Source organism: Eptesicus fuscus, chromosome 11, assembly GCF_027574615.1.
Source record: "Eptesicus fuscus isolate TK198812 chromosome 11, DD_ASM_mEF_20220401, whole genome shotgun sequence".
Classification (NCBI taxonomy): Eukaryota; Metazoa; Chordata; class Mammalia; order Chiroptera; family Vespertilionidae; genus Eptesicus; species Eptesicus fuscus.
Window position 1 is genome coordinate 84,479,478 of NC_072483.1, and position 24,061 is coordinate 84,503,538.

General features: G+C 41.6%; 1 protein-coding gene across 3 annotated transcripts in view; it reads left to right on the top strand.

The window, feature by feature from the left end:
• The window catches only part of ALS2 (alsin Rho guanine nucleotide exchange factor ALS2), a 54,134-nt gene that overhangs the window by 13,789 nt on the left and 16,284 nt on the right, over nucleotides 1-24,061 (top strand). The window contains exons 4-19 of one of the 3 annotated variants that reach the window (XM_054722886.1): nucleotides 1,076-2,007; nucleotides 4,011-4,368; nucleotides 5,944-6,112; nucleotides 7,093-7,189; nucleotides 7,578-7,655; nucleotides 7,917-8,099; nucleotides 10,627-10,798; nucleotides 12,531-12,711; nucleotides 15,042-15,107; nucleotides 17,253-17,415; nucleotides 19,531-19,662; nucleotides 20,064-20,192; nucleotides 22,216-22,286; nucleotides 22,680-22,746; nucleotides 23,078-23,280; nucleotides 23,395-23,460. In XM_054722886.1, the coding sequence (XP_054578861.1) occupies nucleotides 1,076-2,007; nucleotides 4,011-4,368; nucleotides 5,944-6,112; nucleotides 7,093-7,189; nucleotides 7,578-7,655; nucleotides 7,917-8,099; nucleotides 10,627-10,798; nucleotides 12,531-12,711; nucleotides 15,042-15,107; nucleotides 17,253-17,415; nucleotides 19,531-19,662; nucleotides 20,064-20,192; nucleotides 22,216-22,286; nucleotides 22,680-22,746; nucleotides 23,078-23,280; nucleotides 23,395-23,460 (3,067 nt within the window). Of the gene's footprint in view, nucleotides 1-1,075; nucleotides 2,008-4,010; nucleotides 4,369-5,943; nucleotides 6,113-7,092; nucleotides 7,190-7,577; nucleotides 7,656-7,916; nucleotides 8,100-10,626; nucleotides 10,799-12,530; nucleotides 12,712-15,041; nucleotides 15,108-17,252; nucleotides 17,416-19,530; nucleotides 19,663-20,063; nucleotides 20,193-22,215; nucleotides 22,287-22,679; nucleotides 22,747-23,077; nucleotides 23,281-23,394; nucleotides 23,461-24,061 lie in introns of those variants that run through there. The other 2 variants (XM_054722884.1, XM_054722885.1) reach the window with 2 other exon arrangements.

Sequence of the window (24,061 nt, forward strand, 5' to 3'; positions counted from 1 at the left end):
ACACTCTATGATGTTCGCACAGTGACTAAATCACTAAACAACACATTTATCAGAATGTATTCCTGTTGTTAAGCAGCACACACTGTATATTATATATACCAGAGGCCCGGTGCATGAAAATTTGTGCACTGGAGGGGGCGTCCCTCAGCCCGGCCTGCGCCCTCTCGTGGTCCGGGACCCCTCAGGGGATGTCTGACTAGCTGGAGGCGTCCAGGCGGGCTGATCAGGGGATGGAGCTGGCCGGCGAGTGGCCGGCCCTGGTCCTCCCCCACTCCCCAATCTCCCCTCTGCCACCGCTGGTCGCTGCCGCCCCCTGATCACCGCCACCCCCTGATCACCACCGCCCCCTGATCACCATTCCCTCCCTCTGCCCACTGGCTCACGCCTTGGCTGTCCTGGCGCCACCTGCTCGCCGGCCCCGTCCCCCGCAAAATGGTTGTTCCACCGTTAGGTTGATTTGCATATTATGCTTTTATTATATAGGATAACATTTAAATTTACACATCATATGGCACGCAACCTAAAGACAGCTACATCTTGTTAACTGGTGCTTTCTGTACAACCTGGAGGTATAAAGTTAATTTCTTAATTTTGGCCAAAATGAATCTAATGTTTTTATGCCTCCTAAATTTTCTGCTGTTCTGACTTATTCAGTAGTAGTGAATGTTGTAGATATTAACAAGTGTGTCTTCTGCTTAGCAAACTTTATGTTCTGCTTACTTTATTTTGTCACAATCATTTTGTCTTTGAACAGTGGGACTCTGCTTTTGTAATAGTCTGCGATGGTAGCTGTTGGTAGTGGATCAATGCTAGAGTTTGTAGGATGAGGCTGAAGGGAAGTGCAATACCCTTCATTTGAAGAAATACCCTGCAATTTATAGAAATTCTCACTATATTTCAGAATATTAGAAGTTGTCATTCATTTAAAGATGAATACATTTGGAATATTATATGCTTGAACCAAATCTCTACACTGTACTTTAGGAAAAAAATCCTATTTTGTTAAATGTAGAGGGGATTAAAACTTTGCTGATGTCTAGTTAATTCACTACCTCCTCCCCTTTTTAACTTTCAGATGGGGCGGTGTACAGCTTCGGCACCCTTCCCTGGAGAAGTGCACCAGCGGAGACCTGTCCGAGCAGCCCCATTCTAGAACATGCCCTGGTTGGGCAATGTGTCGTTACTGTGGCAGCGGGGAGTTTCCACAGTGGAGCGGTGACAGAAAGCGGTGTCGTGTATATGTGGGGAGAGAACTCTGCTGGCCAGTGCGCCGTCGCCAACCAGCAGTGGGTTCCGGAGCCCAGTGCCGTCAGCATTGCTGACTCCGAGACCAGTCCTTCGTTAGCAGTCAGGATTTTGCAGTTGGCATGTGGCGAGGAGCACACGCTGGCATTGTCGATAAGCAGAGAGATTTGGGCATGGGGTACCGGTTGTCAGTTGGGTCTCATGACCACTACCTTCCCAGTGACAAAGCCACAAAAGGTGGAACATCTTGCTGGGCGGGTAGTGCTCCAGGTCGCCTGTGGCGCGTTCCACAGCTTAGCACTCGTGCAGTGCCCCCCTTCTCAGAAGCCAGTCCCAGAACGATGCAACCAGTGCAGCCAGCTCTTAATGACTATGACTGACAAAGAGGACCACGTGATTATATCAGACAGTCATTGTTGTCCACTTGGTGTGACCTTGGCGGAATCCCAGGCAGAAAACCAGGCTAACACTGCCATCAGCCCCTCCACGGAAACCCGGGACAGCCAGGGAGAAGTATTTGAGAACACGTGTGTACAGCATGATCTGGCTGTAGCTAACAAACTGAATGTTGGAAATGTTCATACCACCAGTGGCGATCCCATTCCCCCACAACTGGACATCATAGGAACAACAGAAACATCTTCTTCTAGAAACATACCATCAGACCCTGATGCTCCGGCAGGGAATGAACACGTGCAGAAACTGTCGGATCCCTCAAAGAGAGAGAACTCGGAGAACCATGAAAAGCCAGTGCCATCCCAGGTACCTGCTAAATTTTATAATTGAAAGCTGCTACTGGAGTCCAACCATCTTGAGTTTTTCTTTAGAAACTTGGAAATGCCTAAGGCTTGGTAGCACTTTTTTTAGTTTTTGAATTTGACTATAAATCGGTTTCATAATGTAAGCCTAGATAAGGAAATACCTGGATTAACTCAAAATTACTCTTTATGTTCAAATTCTGGCCTTTTATGATGTTGAAAAATGTCATGCTGGGCTTGCCTTATAAGTAGCAAAATCCCCTCCCCCCCCCCCTTTTTTTTTTCTTAGTACTTCTCTCTCCACGCCCCCTTGGCTAAGGTACTGCATTTTGGCAGGCCCCTGAATAATTCAACAAAGATTCTGTTATATTCACAAAGATTCTATTACAGAACTGAAAGAGTTAGACCACCCGGCTCTAGCAGAGCCAAACACAACATGGAGAATGGCAGTGGAGAGTATTGGCTGTTTTATGATGAAGGCTACCATCCAGGAGAACAGGAAGCTAACACTCAAAAGTCCAAACTCCCCGATGACATGTAGGTCACAGATTATATAGGGCAAAAGGACAGGACACTGTGGGTGAGGGGGTTCGAGGTCCTGCTGGGAACTGATGGGTCCAAAGTGTGGTAAGGGCAGTAAATCACTTCTTTAGATCTTGAGTCCAGGTCTGAGAGCTCTCTGTCTGGTCCCGTGGGAAGGCAGCCAGGGGGCCATTCTACATTAGGGCTCAGGAGCCGAAGCATAACTTAGTTCAAGATGTTCTCTCTAGCCTGCCAGTGTGGGTTACGGTCCGCTGCCTCAGGGGCTGCTGATTATCCAGGGAAAGGTGAGGTCTCGAGAGAGAGAGAAATATGATGTCTAGAGCTAGGATTTAAAACTAAATTTAACCAAAGTAATAAAGACCCTTGGTTTCAATGCCTCTGACTAGCATTTAATTCGACAAATGCATTGAGTACCTACTACTTGTCCGGCACTGTTCTAGTCAACAGAAGTTACTTCCTTTAAGAAACTCAAAAGCCAATGTTAAAAAAATTTTTGGTTTGATTTTTAGTTCAGGATAAATTAAGGAATGTATATATACATTCTGACTTTAAGGTAGCATAGGAAGCAAATTGTTTATTGTGACCTATTTTGATATGTCAAAAAAAAAGCTTTCTGTGTGTGGTTAGTAGGTGCATTTAATGACTTTCCTGTTTAGTAAGTAATGGTGCTTGACAGCTCACAATACATTTCAACTGATTTTTCACTAAGGTATTAGAGAACTTGAGTTTGACTTTCTAATACAGCAGTGAATAACATGAAGAACATTAGTTCCAAATGTTTAATTATTAACCTCCCACGTTAATTCTCTATGGTAGCGAGAGCAAAGGTAATTCTCCAGTTTACCTAGCCTCTGGGCCATGGAAAATAACTCATTAATGAGACAGTAGAAGGACTTGAACTTAGAGTATAAGTTAGGGGCTGATGGGCCAGAACTGTAACATTTCCTCTCTATATATGTTGTATCTAAATTTCCATTTATAAAACATTTTAAGAAAAGCTTTGTTAAAAACAATTAATTGTTTTTCTGATATTTCTTAGTAGCATTCTGTGTAAATTTTCCTAAAACTGATCGCTAAATAAAGCTTTCATCTTTTCAACCTTCTATCCAGGGCGGTCACAGTATACTTCATATTAAAGATGATGTTCATACTTTTTTTCTCCTTTCCCCTTTTACTGTGTTTAATTTTATGAATGCAGTTATGGCTTATTTGTAAATACCATAGAAAAATTCAACACTCAAAAGGAAGTACTTTTGATGAGGAACTGTATATTTTGTGTACTGATTTCCATATAATACTGTTAAATCCATGTTCAAGAGGGCATATCTTTAATTTGGAGATAAAGAGACCTTTGTTTTACACTCTTATATTTGCAAATAGTGATAGATGTTAAACTTTTTTTATTGATGGCTATTGTATAAGGACTTACATTTTTATATACTTCTTTATATGTATATATTTTAGCCTCTTGTAGAAGAAGCAGTTCCTAATCTTCACAGCCCACCAACCACAAGCACCTCAGCCCTAAACAGCCTCGTGGTCTCGTGTGCATCTGCTGTTGGTGTGAGAGTGGCTGCTACCTATGAAGCTGGGGCCTTGTCTCTTAAGAAAGTTATGAACTTTTATAGTACAGCCCCATGTGAGCCTGGAGCTCAGGCAGGCAGCAGTTCCATAGGCCCAGAAGGTCTGAAGGACAGCAGAGAAGAGCAGGTTAAACAGGAATCCATGCAAGGAAAGAAGAGTTCAAGTCTCGTGGATATCAGAGAAGAAGAATCAGAGGGAGGCAGCCGCAGGCTCTCCCTCCCCGGATTGTTGTCACAAGGTAAGGACATTGCCAGGTGTCGTGAATTGACTTTTGCTGAGTCCAAGATGCTCCTGACATCACAGGCTATATTATAATCAATTGGCTTTCCCAATTGTTAAGGCTGGCATATTTAAATGTCAACATTTACTTAATTTTGGTCACCATAGGTGGTTTTAAAAGAAAGTTACATATCTGTCTGCTCTAGAAATAACTTTAGAAGGTAACTTTTTCATGATGTTTACTTCTGCTTGTGAGCTTTTTTATGACTCTCATTCTGTTGTTCTGGAATGCAGCGATGGCCTTATTTCCAAGTTGAGGCCTGTACTACCGAAAGATGGAGTTGCAGATGTGACCATTCGGTACATGCAGAGTTACTGTACTTGACCTGAAAGTAGAGATAATTTTAAGCTTCAAAAAGAGAAAACTTCATTTTCCAAAACCATTAGCAATAAATTCTTAGAATGTTAAGAATATGACACAGTTGGCCCTTCTGCATTTCTTGATCAGTTTAGGCATCTCAGTCATCTAGACTTCTGCTTCTCAAAGTGTGTCCTGCAGCCCAGCAATCTCAGCAGCATCTGGGAATCTGCTACAAACCCAGGGTCTCAGGCTCCACTCCAAACCTGATGCATGAGATATTCATTCTAACAAGATCCTGGGTGACCCACCCGTATGCGCTCTAAAGTTTGAGAATTATTGAATTTGACCAGGAGTTGGCAAACGTTTTCTGTAAGAGCTAAAGAGAAATACTTTATGATTTGTTGGCTGTATAGTCTCTGTTACAACTACTTAACTTTGCTGTTGTTGCTTGAAAGCAGCCAGATAAGTGAATGGTCAAAGCTGTATTCCAGTAAGATTTTACAAAAACAAGCGGTGGGCTGTATTTGACCCGCTGGCTATCGTTCACCACCCCCTGCTTTGTACCATTTTGTGCAAAGCTCTAAAGTTAGGATTCCTAGAATACATTTGCCTCTTCTGCCCTTCCGCTGTTCCCTGCACTTGCTCTACTTGTTCATTACGCTTTCTTGGGCCATTGAGCACTGCTGTTATCTTGCCTCCTAATGCTCACTGCCACTGAATTTTCATCTGTGCAAGTAAAACCCTCAGTCCTGGCTAATTCTAGTGTGCGTATAAAGAAAGCCCATGAATCAGTCGTATTAGGACTGAAGGAGAATTTTGTGCCAAATTTTTCTTATTCTTAAATGTCCTTTAGCATTTTATATTTGAGCTCTCTTTAAATCACAGATGTGGAATATTGATTTTTGTTATACAGAAAAGGGTTCTATGGGCAAATGTTTGGAAGGGAGCCAGGGTTAGACTGATTTAAGTAGGGCTTTTAATCACAAGACTTGTCAGCCCCTTTTCATGCTAATGTATGCGTGACAGGGCGGCAGTAGGAGGATAGAATGTAGTAGGCAGCATTTGCCAAACTCATTTGACTATTAAATCCCCATTTTTGCAGAGCCTAGTGAATATGCTTCACAAAACCATGCTAGTGTATTTCTTTGAAAATCAGCAGTTTATCAAAATGATATCTCCCCCCTTCCCCATCCCCCCATCTACTCCCTCACCCCATCTCTGGTTTGTGTTCAGTGTCCCCCAGGCTGCTAAGAAAGGCTGCACGGGTGAAAACACGGACAGTGGTTCTGACCCCGACATACAGCGGAGAAGCAGATGCGCTCCTGCCTTCCCTGAGAACAGAGGTGTGGACCTGGGGCAAAGGGAAGGAAGGGCAGCTGGGGCATGGCGACGTCCTGCCCAGGTGAGTGCTGCCAGGGCTTGCTGTTAGGAATGGACTCCTGCGGAGGCTTCTAAATCTTTATTTCCCCATAAAGGCAATTTGGTCTCCTCTGCCTCGAAACCATTAACTCTGATTTAAAAAACAACTGTGGTCTTAGTCTTGAATTTGTTCCTAACAATAAAGGACTTAAGTATCCATGGCATACGTCTTCATCCCATCTTTGATGTATAGGGTGGGGCAAAGCAGGTTAACAGTTATTCTATGGAAAATAATACAGTAATTAATAAATACTAATACAAGCATAAACTCTGTCTCGCATACTCACAACTGTAAACCTACTTTTGCCCCACCCTGTACATACATCTTGGAACACAGAAATGCACATTTGGGATAAAGTTGTATTTCATAGGAACCCTTGCATGGTTCAAATTTTTAACTTACATTAAAAAAACACCCAACATTCTTTTTAACCTGAAAGATGTTTCTCAACTGCCAGAATAACTATAGCTGCAATATTAAGCCATGTCTATCTACGTACCTCAAGGAAAAACTTGTTTTAAGAGCAACTCTTATGATATTAACAAGTTAGACATTTGTGAAGGTGTGTAACTGGAATGATTATCTAAAACAGTTAATGTCTATACTTAGCAGAATATAGACAACTATAACATTAAAAAAAAAAAAGACTTAACTCCCCTCTATGGTTGCATTTCATTGTGTCCTAAGTATGTCTCTACTGTATGAATCATTTAATAGTTTGATGATTCTTAACAAGTTCTGAATTATGGTGGTTAATTAGTGATTGATAGATAAAGATTAAGTTGAAACCATCAAAAATTATATTTAGGAGTAGATTGAACATATGTGCATCATTTTAATTGCAATGTTTTCTTTTGAAATGTTTATTATTACCTGAAAGCACTTACTCTATAATTTGAGAAAAGTCATAATTCATGCTGAGAATACTTCTTTGAGTTTGTGTGTATATGTTTTTCTTTAAGGCTTCAACCATTGTGTGTAAAATGCCTGGATGGTAAAGAAATAATTCACCTGGAGGCAGGTGGCTACCATTCCCTTGCACTTACTGCGAAATCCCAGGTAGGAGGCAAACTATAACAAGCTGATCTTAATTTCATGGAAGGCCAATGATCCCAAAAGTATTCTAGGAGACTAAGCATAGGCGGTGAGCCACATAAATTCTGAAAATGAATAGAAAGGTAGGATAAGAATTAGCCACATAAAATATTGTAAAACTATGCTGTCTGCCCATTATCTCTGGTCTTTTTAAAATGAATTTTCTTAATATCTGTTATTTTAAAGAGTAGAAAGACTAGTGTAAGTAATTTGTGGAAAGACTAGTATAAGTAATTTATGTGTAACTATTGGTATATATACAATATAGTATATATGTTATTTTAAAGACTCAGAATTGACATGCAAAGTTAGATTCACAACTCTTACCTACTTTCCTGTGGTTTTCTAATAGGTTTACTCATGGGGTAGCAATACCTTTGGCCAACTTGGGCATTCCGATTTTCCAACAACTGTTCCTCGTCTTGCAAAGGTACTTTTGTGAACTTGATAAACTTCTATAGCAACTTATTCCCGAATTCTAAGTTATAAAAAACAATCCAGTTCTAAATTTAAAACTAACAAAGGATTTCTTCTTTCCCCTGTTTGTTCTGCATTTGGTTGGGTACATTGCTGGGAAAATTTGCCCTTTGCACCACACTTGTTTAAGTAAGCTAATATTTCAGTTCCTATGGAGCTGAAGTTCTATCTCATTCCTTCATCTTGGACCGACAATATTTTGCTGTCGTTGCAGGTAAAGAGTGACAATGGAGTCTGGAGTGTAGCTGCAGGCCAGGATTATTCCCTGTTTTTAGTGGATACAGAAGACTTCCAGCCTGGGTTATATTACAGTGGCCGGCAGGACCATACAGAAGGTGACAACCTTCCAGAGAATCCCAGTGGTACTAAGGCTCCAGTACTTCTCTCCTGTAGTAAGGTGAACAGGACTTGGGTCCCAAGGCCCACATTCTGTAACACACGAGAAATACTGTGTTTTTGTCATTTGTGCATATGCCTGTGACTAAGTATCTTTGACTACTGTGTTACACTGCTGTGCAAGCCCTTCCCATCCTCTCCTTCACTGCTTCTCTCCCTTCCCTGACTTACGTCCACAGTGCATATCACTGTCTAACACATTATGTAACTTACTTATTTGTCTATTGTCTGTCCTCCTTATCTGTGAGATTCATAAGAGTGGGGATTTTAGGATTTCTTATGTACTGCTGTATTCTCATAGTAAATACTTTGTTGAATTAACACCTTCATGTAGGAATATTAAAAAGTACATTTTGCAGTGAAGTTTCTTGACTGCATTTGTGGATCTCTCAGAGGTGAATTAGAATAGAAATAGAGATGAATTTTTAACTGTAAGTGGGCAGTAAAAATCCCAGGGGCCTGACAGGCCACCACAGTGTCCTGTTTCCCATCACTTCCCTGTTTCTCTTAGCTTTCACTTTATGTACTACTGTTTATCCCTTTTTCATTTGTTGATCTGAATTTCTTTGCTTTCCTACTTTCTAATTCTTTTTCATAAACTTAAATCGTTGGCCTGTTTCTGATGTGTTTCTCCCTCTCCCCTCACTAAGGTAACTCACATCCTCTAAGTTATGTGCCTTCAAGGAAATTAACCCTCAAAGCTAGTTCGTTCTGGATTTCTTATTCTTATTGAATAATATATCCTATGGACTGTTTTTTATCCTTGGTGTTTTTCTGGCTAAATATGTGAGCTGTGAATGTACCCGGACAAGATCTTTCATGCTGAAGACAACACTGGCTGAGATTTGGCTCTTAACCTATATATAGCCTATTACTCCACACACACTAATTGACTGTTTGTAGTTGTCGGCCCTGGTTCCACATTCCCCATCCAGGATGCCACAGTCCAGATAAAGTATGAAATATCCTGATGAAAGGGATGAGGCTCTAATATGTTTCTTTAGTTACAATGGAATTTTAATAGTCTACTAGAGGCCCGGTCATGAAATTCATGCATGGGGGAGGAGGGGGGGATGGGTCCAGCCTGCACCCTCTCCAATCTGGGACCCCTTGGGGGATGTCCGACTGCCAGTCTAGTTGGACATCCCTCTCACAATCCTGGACCCCTGGCTCCTAATCGCTCACCTGCCTGCCTGCCTGCCTGCCTGCCTGGTCGTCCCTCACTGCCCCAACCCCTGCCGGCCTGATCACCCCTAACTGCCCCCCGCTGCCGGCCAGGTCGCCCCCAGCTGCCCCCTCCCTGCCGGCCTGGTCGCTCCCAACTGCCCCCCCCCCACCAACTACCCCCTTCTGCCGGCCTGGTTGCCCCTGACTGCCCCCACCCCAGCCTAATCGCCCCCAACTGCCCCCTGCTAGCCTGGTTGCCCCCAACAACACCCCCCTCACCGGCCTGGTTGCCCCCAACTGCCCCCCGCCCCGCCGGCCTGGTCGCCCCACACATCCTGCTTGTTCAGTCATTTGGTCGTCCCTCACTAACCCCCTGCCAGCCTGATCGCCCCACGCAGCCTGCTTGTCCAGTTGTTTGATCATCCTTCGGGCCGGCCCTGGGCAACTGGGCAGCCGCCATCCGAGGCTTGCCTGCACCTCGGGCCGGCCCTGGGGGGCTGTGGGGACTGGGGGACTCCGGAGGCAGGCGCGAGGAGCAGCCAGACCCGTCTGGAGGCAAGCATGGTCATGCCGTGCGCCTGCCACCCCGGCCGGTCTGAGGAGACTGGGCGCTGCCATATTTGAGGGCATGGCAGTCAATTAGCATATTCCCTCCTTATTGGCTGTGGGTGTTACCATCTTTGTGAGGGTGTGACGGTCAATTAGCATACTCCCTCTTTATTAGATAGGATTGGGCCTGCAGCTTGGTTACCTAGTTTAATAGGCATATGTGAATAAAGGTATTGAATGTTTTTATTCAGTGGTGTCATGAATAAGTGAAAAAAGTACATTTTTAAATAAAATCCCTTTATGTTGTAAAGTACTTTTAAAAGGCAAGGTAACTCCTAGACCTTTTTTATTTTGGTCTATAACACAGAATCCTCTTTGCTCTCATTTATCCTATTTTATGCAAAAAGGAGTCCTATCTACATCATTTGGATCTTTGTATATTCAGAGTGTGTGTCTGCAGTACTGAACACATATAATATGAAATAAAAGGTTTTTTGGCAACAAATAAAAGTATAGTGTATATAGTTAGTTATAGGTACAGATATGCATATATAACTATGGTGTACTGGTAAATCATCTCTAAAATTAACATCAACACAAAACCAAAAGCCCTGATCTGTAATCTTTGCCAGTTTTGTTTATAATTTTATTATTGCCAATTTCAAGCTACCAGTGGTTTCATTATCAACTTTTAAAATTCCTGAATATTTGCCAGTTGGCTTCTCCCCAGCTGATATAAGCCAGCTGCAGTGTCCAAATCGCTGCTAGTAAATTATATCTTATCTTTAATCTTTTCTTGTCCCGTGTTTTAGCTTGGATATATAAGCAGAGTGGCAGCTGGAAAAGACAGCTATCTAGCCTTGGTGGACAAGAACATTATGGGGTATATTGCCAGTCTCCATGAGTTGGCTGCTACGGAAAGAAGGTTTTATTCAAAACTAAGTGACATCAAATCTCAGATTCTCAGGCCTCTTCTCAGTTTAGGTAAGTAGAACACTTAACTCTTGTTTTACCTGTTCTTCCTATATTTGCATTATGGTTTACTGCTTGCTTTCCGTTCTCTTCTTTTTGTACACAGTCAGTCAACACCTTGCAAACCATTCCCACGTTTTCAGAGGCCCAGCTGCCGCTCTCCTATCCTACCACTTCCGGAGCTCCTTCCGCTGAGCTTTTGGAATATTCATGGCAGAGAAGCAGAAATAGCTTTGGGACAGTTGATCCTAGGATCTAGACTTCCAAACAACACTCTAGCCCCACCAGCCCTAAGATATATTATACACTGTCTTTGTTATAGTTCCTAGAATTATGTCAAGTAGAGATTCATTTGAAATTGTTGATAACTGTAAGAATGCTAGGGTCTTATCCCACATTAGCATGGATTGATGAAATCTGATTCTTTTTTTAAAAATATATTTTTTATTGATTTCAGAGAGGAGGGGAGAGAGAGAGAAACATCAATGATGAGAAAGAATTATTGAAAGGTTACCTTCTGCAGGCCCCATACTGGGGATTGAGCCCGCAACCTGGGCACGTGCCCTGACTGGGAATCGAACGGTGACCTCCTGGTTCATAGGTCAATGTTCAACCACTGAGCCACGCTGGGCCTTTTTTCAAAATTTTTCTAGATTTGACCCTGCACTCAGAAAATGGAGAGGAAGTTTTCTTTCTCTTTCTATCTCCTGTACTCCGTGAGCCCCTCGGAGGACTCAGAATTCAGGCCAATATTCTAGTACTAAATTCTACCTCATTAGTGCATCAGCTTTTCCACAGTGAAGCGACATTGGCTTGTATGGATCATTGCTCATTGTTTTCAGTGGGAAAACATCTACTTTTCAAACAACTAACTTAGTGTTTCCTTTGTATGTTAGAGACTCTGCATTAAAGGGGGGAAAAAGGTATTTTGCTTTTTGAATGTAGTAGACTTCCCTGCTCTATAAATTCCCCTCCAGTGGGTGGACCCAATACCCTAGGACTTTGGCAAGGGGAGGAAGCAGTCCAAGCTGTAGGCTTCCAGGATTGCTCTGACAGGAAAGAAAAGGCTGCCAGGTGAGGCCAGTTTCTGGGTTGGTCTCACCTGGTCTGCTCGTCAGCCTCACGGTCGGGGAGAAGTCCTAGAAACTAGGACCTCCAGATTGGGAAAGAGCACATAGGCTCCTGATGCCCTCTGTACAGTTCAGAGCAACCTGGGCAGTCTAGGGTTTGGATTGCCCTCTCTGTACGGAAGTGGGGGGCTTGTCCAAAGAATAAGTTGAGTAGAAGTCAGTACAAAAAGTTGAAAATGATAACCAAGCTATAGAAGTGAGTTGAATTCCTGGCTGTCCCTCACCAGTTGTGTGAAACTAGGTAATTCTCTTCTCTTGGCTTCAGATTACTTATCTTCAAAATGAGAGGACAGTTGGGTTAGCTCAATGGCTCTCACATTTGGTGAGCCTGCAGAATTACCTGCAAAAACGTTTCTTTTTAACATATCCATCCTGGGATCTTAACCCTGGCCTCCCGAGTCAGAATCTGTGGGGCCTCTGTGACGGTTTCTTTAGCAAGTTCCTCAGTGACTGGATTCTGTGGCCTCTGAAGTTGCTTTCTTTAACTCTGTGATTATTGGGGTTCCACAGTTGAGAATACTTTAAGAAAAGGGAAATTCATAATCCTAATTGTAAGGAAGTATTCAGGAAATGAATCTTTACGTTATGTTGTCATCATCATCATTTTGTTACAGAAAATTTGGGCACCGCAAGTACTGTCCAGCTGTTGCAAGAAGTGGCAAGCCGATTCAGTAAGCTGTGTTACCTAATTGGGCAGCATGGAGCCTCACTGAGCAGCTTCCTTCAAGGGGTCAAGGAAGCCAGGAGCCTGGTCATTCTGAAGCATGCCAGTCTCTTCTTGGATAGTTACACAGAGCAAGTATCCAGTCCCGTGTCATGTTCAACCTCTGCAGGGTTTTTCTGCTAAGAACAGCTCCTTAATCAGAGGAGACTAGATTAGGGAGAGTGATATAAGGTAATAGAAGTTGCAAAGCAGTATTTTAATCTTAAGACAACTATAGTTCTGCATTGCTAAAATTTTACTGTTTTTCTAAGGGGGAAAAAAGCTTTAAAAATAATTCTCATATTTTCTTCTATATCCTAGCATAAAGTGTACTGTAACAAATATGAATATGTAAACATTCCCTTTAGAGAACAGACTTGTTTACTTAAGTAAATTATACTAAACTTTGAGGAAATAAGTAACTAAACAAATTATTTCAAGACCGATTTCTGATTGCAAATGTGGAGCCGTTCCCAGGGCTGCTTCCCCTGTGGTGTAAACGGAGGGTTTAAAGACCAGGCTCTCTTTAAAATAAAGATGCTCTTTAAGTAAAACCAAGGATAGTTATTTAAGGCTCTTTTCATGTTTTTCAAGTAAACTATCCCAAGTGTATTTGAAAATTTAAATACTTCTCACTTTTTCTTAATTTATAGTTTGACATTGTGATGTGAGACATAATTTAAGTGTTATTTTAATGTCTATTAACGTTTATTGTTCATCTGAAGTGTAGGTTTTCTCCTTTGACTGAGTAGCCCCTAAGTGCCGGGCTCTGTACGCAGCTCCGAGACCACGGCAGCACAGTGCAGGGCCAGGGAAGGGCACAGCGCGGGAGTCACGTGCTGTTGGTGTTCTGTTTGGGTTGTTCACACTACAAACAATGTTCGTTACTGACAGCTGTACAAGGAAAGGTAGTCAGAAAGATAGTTTAGGTTGTCCATAATCCTCCCATCCAGAAATAAGCATTGTTCATAATCTTAGTGTATTTCCTTTTGGACTTAGCATAAATGTGCAAATGGATGTATGTGATTTTAATTCTCAGCAAAGTTTAATATACTTGAAGCTATTGTCTGAGTGGAAAAGACTCTGGTTGGAGTCTTTTAACTCATCATCTTTCAGACATGAAAATAACATAATTTGAAACCAATTTACTTTTTTGAGCTAAATTTTGTTTGTGTGAAGGTTTCAGTTTTTAGTAGTATAATTTTTCTTTTTTGACATATTCAGTGCAATCTATTTCAGTTCTTTTTCTTCTTTGATACTTCAGAATTTATGCTTGAAATGCTTTTTATTTTGATACCGTGGGCTATTTTTTAACATAATTTATTCATACAGATGAAGCAAGTAAATTTTTAATTTACTTTTAAATATGTTTTTATTGATATCAGAGAGAGGAAGGAATAGGGAGAGAGATAGAAACATCAGTCGGCTACCTCCTGCACGCCCCCCTACAGGGGGGTCAAGCACTCAATCTGGGCACATGCCTTGACTGGGAATCAAACCATGACCTCCTGTTACATGGGATGATGCTCAACCGATTCATACTGGCTGGGCTATTTATGAATTTTAAAAATTATTTTTAATTGTGGTATAAAATATATGTAACATAAACTTTACCATTGTAACCATTTTTTAATATGCTCTTATTGATTTTTTAAAATTTATTTTATTATTTATCTGTTTGTTTTTCAACATCTTTTTTTTTTAATCCTCACCCAAGGGTATTTTCCATTGACTTTTAGAGAGAGTGGAAGAGAGAGGGAAAGACAGAGAAATATCCATGTGAGAGAAACATCGATTGGTTGCCTCCTGCACTCACCCTGGAGCTTGCAACCGAGGTATATGCCCTTGACCAGAATCGAACCCAGGACCCTTCAGTCTGCAGGCTGACGCTCTATCCATTGAGCCAAACCGGCTAGGGCTGATTTTTTAAATTTTTTTATTTTTTAAAGAAAGGGAGAAAAAAGAGAGAGAGAGAGAGACCATCCACTGGCTGCCTCCTGCACGCCCCCTACCAGGGATCGAGTCTGCAACCAGGGCATGTGCCCTGACTAGGAATCAAATTAGTGACCTCTTGGTGCATGGAACCATGTTCAACCATGTTCAATCATACTTTCTCAGATTTGTTAAGTTACTAAATAAAATCTACCAGATACATTCTAGCATCTTCTGCATAGCTTTAGGTGGGTGTTTTTTAAAATTTCTTATTATGTTAGCATCTTTACTAAGGTGGCTTTTTTCCCTCCCCCTGATTTTGTGATTATCACATAACCTGCCCTTCTCTTCAGTCCTTTATACTTCATGAATGTTGACATCATAAAAATGCTGAAACTCATTGGAGAGATGCTGGATGCTTGTTCGAAAACTCTGAAGAACTAATATGCACTTGAACACTAATGTACATATGTTTTCTTTTTTGCTGAAGGTATTGTACATCTATTACACATTTCCTGGTTATGGGAGGATTCCAGCTGCTCGCTAAGCCTGCCATGTAAGCAGATACCTTCCAGTTGTTATTCATATCAAGTCAATATTTGAAATTATTTTCAAGTATTCATTTTAAAAGGGAGCAGTTTGAGAACCTCTAGAGTCTAGAGCATAACTAGCGAGCCTACGTGGTAGTGTGGATCTTGGATGATAAGGCTCAGGCTCTCATCACTTAGCTGGTTTATCACTTAGCTGCTTACCTCAGGCTAGTCTGGTGGGTTCATCATTATATAGGGTATATAATAATAATTGTTATTATTGTAAAATATACATAACATAATACTTATCATTTTACCCTTCCTAATTGTACCCTTCTCTGGCACATGTTTTATAAATCAACACCATTACCTATAAACAAGACGTATTTTAAATTATCCCCAACAAAAACTCTGTACCCATTAAACAATAAGTTACCTTTTCTCCTCCCCACAGCCCCTGGTAACTTACATTCTATTTCCTGTCTACAAATTGCCTATTCTATAAGAAATAATACAGTATTTGTCCTTCTGTGTATGGCTTATTTCCCGAAGCATAATCTTTTCAGAGTTCATCCATGTTGTATATACCAAAATTTTATTCCATTGTATGGTTGAATAATATTCCATTATATATATACAACACATTTTGTTTATGCATTCATCTGTTGATGGACATATGGGTAGTTTCTATCTTTCATATATTTATTTTTTGAGTAACAAGTACAAACCTAGCCATGTAAGGGAATAGCAGTATTGTCACTATTAGATCAACAACGCCCAAGAGAAGAGAAGCTAGGCAGTTTCTGGTTCAGATCTCCTGAGAGCATACCAGGGCCCCTCTTGAGAAAGTCTATAGGCAAGGAAATAAATCCTGAAAATTAATGGGGTTCACAAAGTTGGAACATTTCTGTCTAGTGCTCGGCTTTCAGGAGAAACATGGTCAGAGAGAGTATGTGTTTGCCATGTGATATGTCCTTCTCTCGGGAGCAGGTCAAAGCAGAACACTTGTAAAGGCTTAAGCTAGTGTCCTCAAGACATCTCAGCAGCAGAAACAGTCACACAAGCCAAGTACAAATAAAACGCTGGGCCAGTTCCCAGGGCACTCTCTCTTAATTGCATTATAAAAGAATCCAGTTTGTGCCATTGAACTTTGGGGTTCCTGGAAGTTATTACACATTTTTTCCATCTTTCCACAATAACATTTCATAGTTTCTGACTTAACATTTCTTTATTTCATAGTTCCCTGAGGGATTATAAAATGATTCATTCTTGCCTAATAGTCTTGTGTGGCATTGTCTTATTTGAGGCCTTGTAGCTTAGAATTGTAGCATAATGCTCGTAAAGCACTCAGGCCTGGCACATAATTGCTCATTAAGTGGCAGATAATTATTATTCTGTCACATGAATTCTTGCTTTTTTATAAAAGCATTTGGTCTAGTGAGCATAGTCTCAGTGGGCATTAAAGTTTACAGTAAAATGTTAATAATGAATTTATATATAAAATTGAGTATGAAAAGTAAATGTTAGCTGAAGTTTGAAATGCTTTTGAAGATCTCAGCATTGAAATATTAACATATAAATTGCTTTATTATTTCCTGTTCATTATAGTACTGGTACCTACAGCTCTATTACTCTCCTGTAGTAAACTCTTATTAGGTGACCAACGCTTAATGAATAAAAAGGAAGAAATTAGAAGTATTTTAACATTTCATGCCAATTTTGGTGGAGTAAAGAGTTTTGTTTTTCTTCCAGTATTTCTGTTTATCACAACTGATTAGAGCATTTAGTCTTGCCACCTTTTGCTATGACTTTTGGCTTAGAAATTAATAGATAATGATGTTAGCTGGTCTTCAAGTATTCCCTGAAATTGTGGGTTGCACGAGTTATTTCCTAGAACATGAGGCACAAGACTGAGATTAATCATTTCTATTATGGAGTTACTATTGCTACCATTTGCTACTTTTCATATATTAAAAAATCCCATCTTGTAGGCAGGGAAACTCTTTTAATTATACCTGGCTTATTTTATTGTATTTATCGTCTACTATTCCATAGCACCTAGAGATGTGCATTCTGAGAAAGGTAGGATCTAGTGAAATATTTTTATTCAGAATCATGCATGTTGTCATTACCAAAATGATTAACTTAATCTCTTTTTGTTCCACCTCCAGTGATTTCCTAAATAAAAACCAGGAGCTGTTGCAAGATTTATCAGAAGTGACTGATGAAAACACGCAGTTGATAGAAATACTGAATACTTTGTTTTTCTTGCCAACTAGACGACTTCATAATTATGCAGAAGTTTTGCTAAAGCTTGCTACTTGTTTTGAAGTGGTAAGCCCCATATATATTCTCTATGGACACTTGGGAAGCCAAGGGTCATAGTTTGTTTGCTTGTTTGTTTGTTTGAATTATGCCACTCTACAACCTGGAATTCCACTAATTTAATATTTACATATGTTTAATTAACTTTATTTTTCTTCAGGGAAATGAAAGAAAAATGTATAGCTGTAGGTAAATCTAGTTTTCTTTGCGGTGGATTCAGTTTCCTCTCAGGATGTTATTGAGATGAATTATACTCATGTTATGAAACTGTGTGTAAAGTTGAGAGCCAAGTATGAGTGCTAGTCATTCAATAGATGTTAAAGTTTACTGAGTGCACACTGAGTACAAGTTACACAGAGCTTTCAAACACTGGCTCTCTGTATAAACAACACACACCTGTAAGGCAGTGGAGTTGCCACCTGGCCTGGACTCATGGTAGATTCATACCAGGTATTTAGGTCACCATGGCATATGCTATGAGAAATCACAGTGTTACAGGATTTCATCATATGTTAGCTGGGCTACTTTCTGTATGAAATTAGTTAGGTGGAATCCTAGAAAATTAGCACTGCTCTTAAGGTGTGGGTGTATGATAAAGCTGGTCCTAAGACATTCGCCTTTGAAGTTGTACTGAAATGTGCAGTTTCATTTCATTTCCTGTGTGAAGGGCTCTAGAGAAACCATGATGACTTCAGGGTTCCTTATAGTTTAGAATCTTGTTAAACTCTGTCTCCTTAGCTGGACAGATTTCAGTCTCCAGAGTGACCCAAGAACTGATATAGGCTTTCTACATTTGATTCTATTGGGGTCCTGTAGGTGATTTCTTTAGTTTAACCCAAACTGGCTTAGTTTTAGCAATGAAGATTTGAGCTACACAAACAACCCAATGAGATACAGATATTACCTCAATATATCCTCAATTAATTAAAAACCTTCCCTCCTAGAAAACTTGGAATTGTTTAAAGAATGATATTGTTCTATTTCCAGTCTCAAGGGTCCAAATTCTATGTAAAAAAATACAGACTCCACAATCAGATACCTTTTTTGTTTCTTCTACCTGTTTCAGAGGAGAATAGCCACAATTATTTAAAATGACTATTAAAATACTCCTTCCTTTCCCAACAATATATTTTTATAAAGCAAGATTTTCTTCATATATTTCAACCATAAAAGATTAAATGCAATAGCAGCTATCATCTTTTAAGCCAGATGATAAAGAGATTTGAAAAAATGTAGAACAATGCCACTTTTCTCACTAAAAAAAATTTTTTTTTGTTTTGGAAAATTTGTTATTTTTTATTTAAAATGTTATTGTATTGCCCAACCAGCATGGCTCAATTGTTGAGCATCGACCTATGAACCAGGAGGTCACAGGTTCAATTCCCACTCATGGCACAGGTGTGCAGGAGGCAGCTGATCAATCTGATGTTCCTATCTCTCTCTCCCTCTCCCTTCCTCTCTGGAATAAATAAAAATATATTATAAAAATAAAATGTATTGTATTTGAAGTAAATTAAAAAATAGTTTTATTTCTCAACTGTATCTTCTAATATGGTAAATATCAACATATATAACCCACATAAGCAAAATGGAGGGAACGTGAGAACAAAACATTTGAAATTCCCAATCTATCCTGAGTTTTCTTTTTTTAAAATATATTTTATTGATTTTTTTATAGAGAGGAAGGGAGAGAGAGAGAGAGTTAGAAACATCGATGAGAGAGAAACATCAATCAGCTGCCTCCTGCACACCCCCCTACTGGGGATGTGCCCGCAACCAAGGTACATGCCCTTGACCAGAATCGAACCTGGGACCCTTGAGTCCCCAGGCCAACGCTCTATCCACTGAGCCAAACCGGTTAGGGCTATCCTGAGTTTTCTGCTGCTCTACTCACTAATAATTACCAGGGTTTGTTTCTTTCCCCCTGGAGTTATTTCTCTGTTTCTTATGTACCTGTATGTTACAGAATTTTCTGGAACCATTCTGCTTTTTGGTCAGCTCCATTTAGTATACCAGCAGGATTTCCTCCCTAAATTTAATACTAAGTATCTGAACCACACGGAAGCTACAGATTCTGGACAATTGTTTTATATTATTTTCCCCCTTTGATATATTGGCCTCTAGACATCTCCAGAATACCAGAAACTGCAGGATTCCAGTTCTTGTTATGAGTGTCTTGCTCTCCATCTCGGCAGGAAAAGGAAGGAAGCAGAATACACACTGGGCTTCTGGAAGACCTTCCCTGGGAAAATGACGGTAAGTAGGCCATGCCAACTGCCATTACCTCAGCAAACCGCAGGCATATCCATAACAACTGCCACCATTTTCTCCATTCCTCGCTCATTGTGGTGAGAATGCTTTAATGAACCCCTTGCCAAGTGTGGTCTAAGGACCACAGCCATGGATGTTCTAAACATCTCCTTTCCTCATTCCTAGGAATCCTCTCTGAACATGTGTCTCACTTTCTTTTCTTTGTTTCAATCTCCTTTGGCTGCTAATTTTATGGGATATTTGGATTGCATTTAAATTTAGGTTTAACACCAAGCTAAACTAGGACCAACAGGTTTCCCTAAATGTATTTTTGTATATTTTTTATTTTCCCTTTGCATATTAAAATAATTTTGGTGATTTGATTTTGTATTTATTTTTAATTCCAGGATTCCTTAAGGAAGCCAGAGCGCCGACTGCTGTGTGAGAGCAGTAACCGAGCCTTATCTCTCCAGCATGCTGGAAGGTTCTCTGTGAACTGGTTCATTCTCTTTAATGATGCCCTGGTCCACGCCCAGGTAGGCCAGATGCCTCACCTTAAAAAACACTGGAAGGAAAGTGGAGTACTCTACTTATTTAATTAACTAGGAGCCCAGTGCACGAATTCTTGCACCTTGAAAGGAACTGTGAGCCGCGAGGCTGCGTTAGGCACAGGGGCAGGTCTCAGCCCATCCTCCACGACCCCACCCTGCCCCTCCTGCTGCGGCCCCCAGCACCCTGTCTGGGAGCAGCCCCAATCCCGCCATCGCCACTCCCACGTGCTGATTGGGGCCAGCGTCAACAGTAGGTGCAAGTGGGGCTGGTGCCGTTGGTGAGTGTGAGTAGCAGCTGCTGACCCAATTGCCCCTCAGGAGCAGGGGGAGGTGAAGAAGCCCACCAGGGAGATCAGGGCTGGCAGCCGCCGCTCACACCCGCTGATGGCGCCGAGTGATCGGGACCGGCACTGGGTACGGGCAGTGGGTACAAGTGGCAGCTTTGGCGCCGGCTGTGGGTATGAGTGGGGCCGGCGCTGGCAGTGGGTGCGAGCAGGGTCGGCACTAGCAGCAGGTGTGAGTGCCAGGTGGGACCGCGGTGCACAGAAGCAAAAAATTTTCAGTAACCACCAGAGGCTCGCCCCGATAATGACAGTGACCGGTGCCCTGCCTTGGTCTGGTGCCCCCGCTCACATGCTCCACCATCCTGCCAGGGCCAACACCCACCATCTTCCACACATGCCCCCTGGTGGTCAGCGCACATCATAGCGACTGATTGTTCGGTTCTGCTGTTCGATCTATTTGCATATTAGCATTTTATTATATAGGACTAGAGGCCCAGTGCATGAAATTTGTGCACAGGGGTATGTGTCCCTCAGCCCAGCCTGCACCCTCTCCAATATGGGACCCCTTGAGGGATGTCCAACTGCCCGTTTAGGCCCGATCCCAGTATCCAGGACTGCTGGCTCCCAACTGCTCGCCTGCCTGCCTTCCTGATTGCCCCTAACCACTTCTGCCTGCCAGCCTGATTACCCCCTAACCACTCCCCTGCCAGCCTGATTGATGCCTAACTGCTCCCCTGCCAGCCTGATTGCCCCTAACTGCCCTCCCCTGCTGGCCATCTTGTGCCGGTCATCTTGTGTCCACATGTGGTCAGGATCTTTGACCACATAGGGGCAGCCATCTTGTGTGTTGGAGTGATGGTCAATTTGCATATTACTCTTTTATTAGATAGGATAGAGGCCTGGTGCATGGGTGGGGGCTGGCTGGTTTGCCCTGAAGGGTATCCCGGATCAGGGTGGGGGTTCCCTTGAGGTGTGGGGGGGCCTGGGCGAGGGGCCTGTGGTGGTTTGCAGGCCAGCCACGCCCCCCAGCCACCCAAGCGGAGGCCCTGGTATCTGGGATTTATTTATCTTCTATAATTGAAACTTTGTAGCCTTAAGCGGAGACCAAGGCAGGCCAGGGCTGCAGGAGCTTGGCTTCCTCCGTCGCTGGAGGAAACTCAAGCCTCCTGCTCTCTCCAGCTCTGTGGCTGCCGCCATTTTTGTTGGGATTTATTTATCTTCTATAATTGAAACTTTATAGCCTTGAGTGGAGGCCTGAGCCTGCTAGGGTGTGCGGGAAGCTTGGCTTCCTCCATTGCCGGGGAAACCCAAGCCTCCTGCTTGCTCCGTGGCTGCAGCAATCTTAGTTGGGTTAATTTGAATACTTGCTCCTGATTGGCTGATGGGCGTGGCTGGTGGATGTAGCAGAGTGATGGTTAATTTGCATATTACTCTTTTATTAGATAGGATTTATACCATCAGTTTGTGTTAAAATCTTGTTGTGATTTCGCTGAAACTTGAATGACAGAGAATACTTAGCTTACATTTCTGGTATGGGCCAGATTTCAGGGAGCTTTTTTAGTTTACATCTTGAAAGTGAGTTACAGCCATGTGACAGGGTCCTTGCTATATTATGGGGACTATTTGGCTGAGATAGTGACACCATATGGACTTACCCATTTGAAACAGGCTATGCAGCACAGAACATGGGCTTTCTCAGATGTGTCTCCATGTTTTTGTTTCAGTTCTCCACACACCATGTTTTCCCTTTGGCCACCATATGGGCAGAGCCACTTTCTGAAGAAGCAGGTGCTGTGTAAGTGTGCCCCCTACCCCCACCTCTACCCTAATTCTCTCTGTTACCCAGGTTGCTTCCTTAGATGTGAAAAAAGGCTTAGGAGGCCTCTCCATTCTGCATAATGAGGCTTCCCCTCCCAGCAGGGAGGTAGTAAAGTGGCTGTTGTGACAGTCATGACAGATCATAAGTGGTGGAAGGGCTTCTCTGTTGCTCACATCCCCGTCATTCAACACAGAGCAAAGTAACGGTGTCCTTTCTCCCACCCTGGGAGGAAAACCAGCCCGTGGCTGCATTTACACGTAATTGACTTCTGCTCCTCTTGAAATAAACAAGTTGCTTTTCATGTGAGAGGATTGAATTGTAATGACAGGTTCTCATACCTACTGGTATTTATCCTTATGAATGTTTTAGGAATGGCTTAAAGATAACTACACCGGAGGAGCAGTTCACTCTCATTTCATCAACACCCCAGGAAAAGGTGAGTCCAGGATGCTATGTTCTTTCCGTCTTTGACTTCAATATTCCTGTCTCTTATGATAGTAAAGAAGAGATAAAAATTGTTCTTGTTTGGCTCATGATCTATGATTATGTGATAAATCTTCATTAAACTAAGACTATAGATTTTTTTAATGTGACTTAATTTTAAACATATAGCAGTGGATTCCAAGAGCCAGTCAGCATTACTCAGTAAGAAAAGCATTAGAAGGCATAAAAATTATTCACACCAAGAACAGCTAGCAGGACTTAACGCAGTGCGTGATGAGTTATTGCCTTAAGCTTATTGACACTTTTTTTTTTTTTTCTCCTAGACTAAGTGGCTACGGGCTATAAGCCAAGCTGTGGATCAGGCTTTGAGAGGGGCATCTGATCATCCACCTTATGGAGGTGGCAGCAGCGTTCAGAGGCAGGAGCCGCCCATTTCACGCAGTGCTAAATACACTTTCTACAAGGATCCTCGCCTGAAGGATGCAACCTATGATGGACGCTGGTTTTCAGGGAAGCCTCATGGAAGGTGAAAATGTTTAAGATTTATGCCTGGGGTGAGGATGATAGTCTAATTACTGAGAAGATAAGGATTATCTGAGACATTACTTGATATGTATTATTCTTTGATTATGTATTTCAGAGGGGTTTTGAAGTGGCCAGATGGAAAGATGTATTCTGGCATGTTCAGGAATGGCTTGGAAGATGGGTAAGAAAATTGTGTAAAACATGAGTGTAAATTCAACTTCAGTCACAAGTTATGTTATTTTGTGATCAAAGTCATTTTCAAAACAAGCACTAGATTTTTGTTTTGTTTACCAGAAATACATACCATGTATTAAGGTCTATAATGCAGATGCGTGAACGCGAAGCTAGGAATAGGATGCAGCCTTGATTTACCTAGAGTGAATCAATGACCTTGATGGCGGGGTGGCCTCAGATTACACAGCCAGCCTTGCATCTGTTAAAATGGGACTGTGTTTTCTATCCACTTCTCGATTATGAAGACTGAGAACCTTGGGCAATGTTGATGGTGAGACTGTTGGAATAGTACTGCCCCCTGTATACAAAGGAATACAGAAATTTTTCTTTCTGTAGTTTTAAATCATCTTAATTTCTGTGAGATGCTAAAGGGAAAATCTTCTAAGTTCTATATTATCCTATTGGTACTCAATGGCATTACTTTTTTATAAGCTTGTCATGCTTTCTAATTCTTAAATATATTTACATGATGAATTAATGGCAATGAATTATTTTTTATTAGAGAAGTAATTATTTTACTAAATATTATTATATAGATTGGGTAGGTG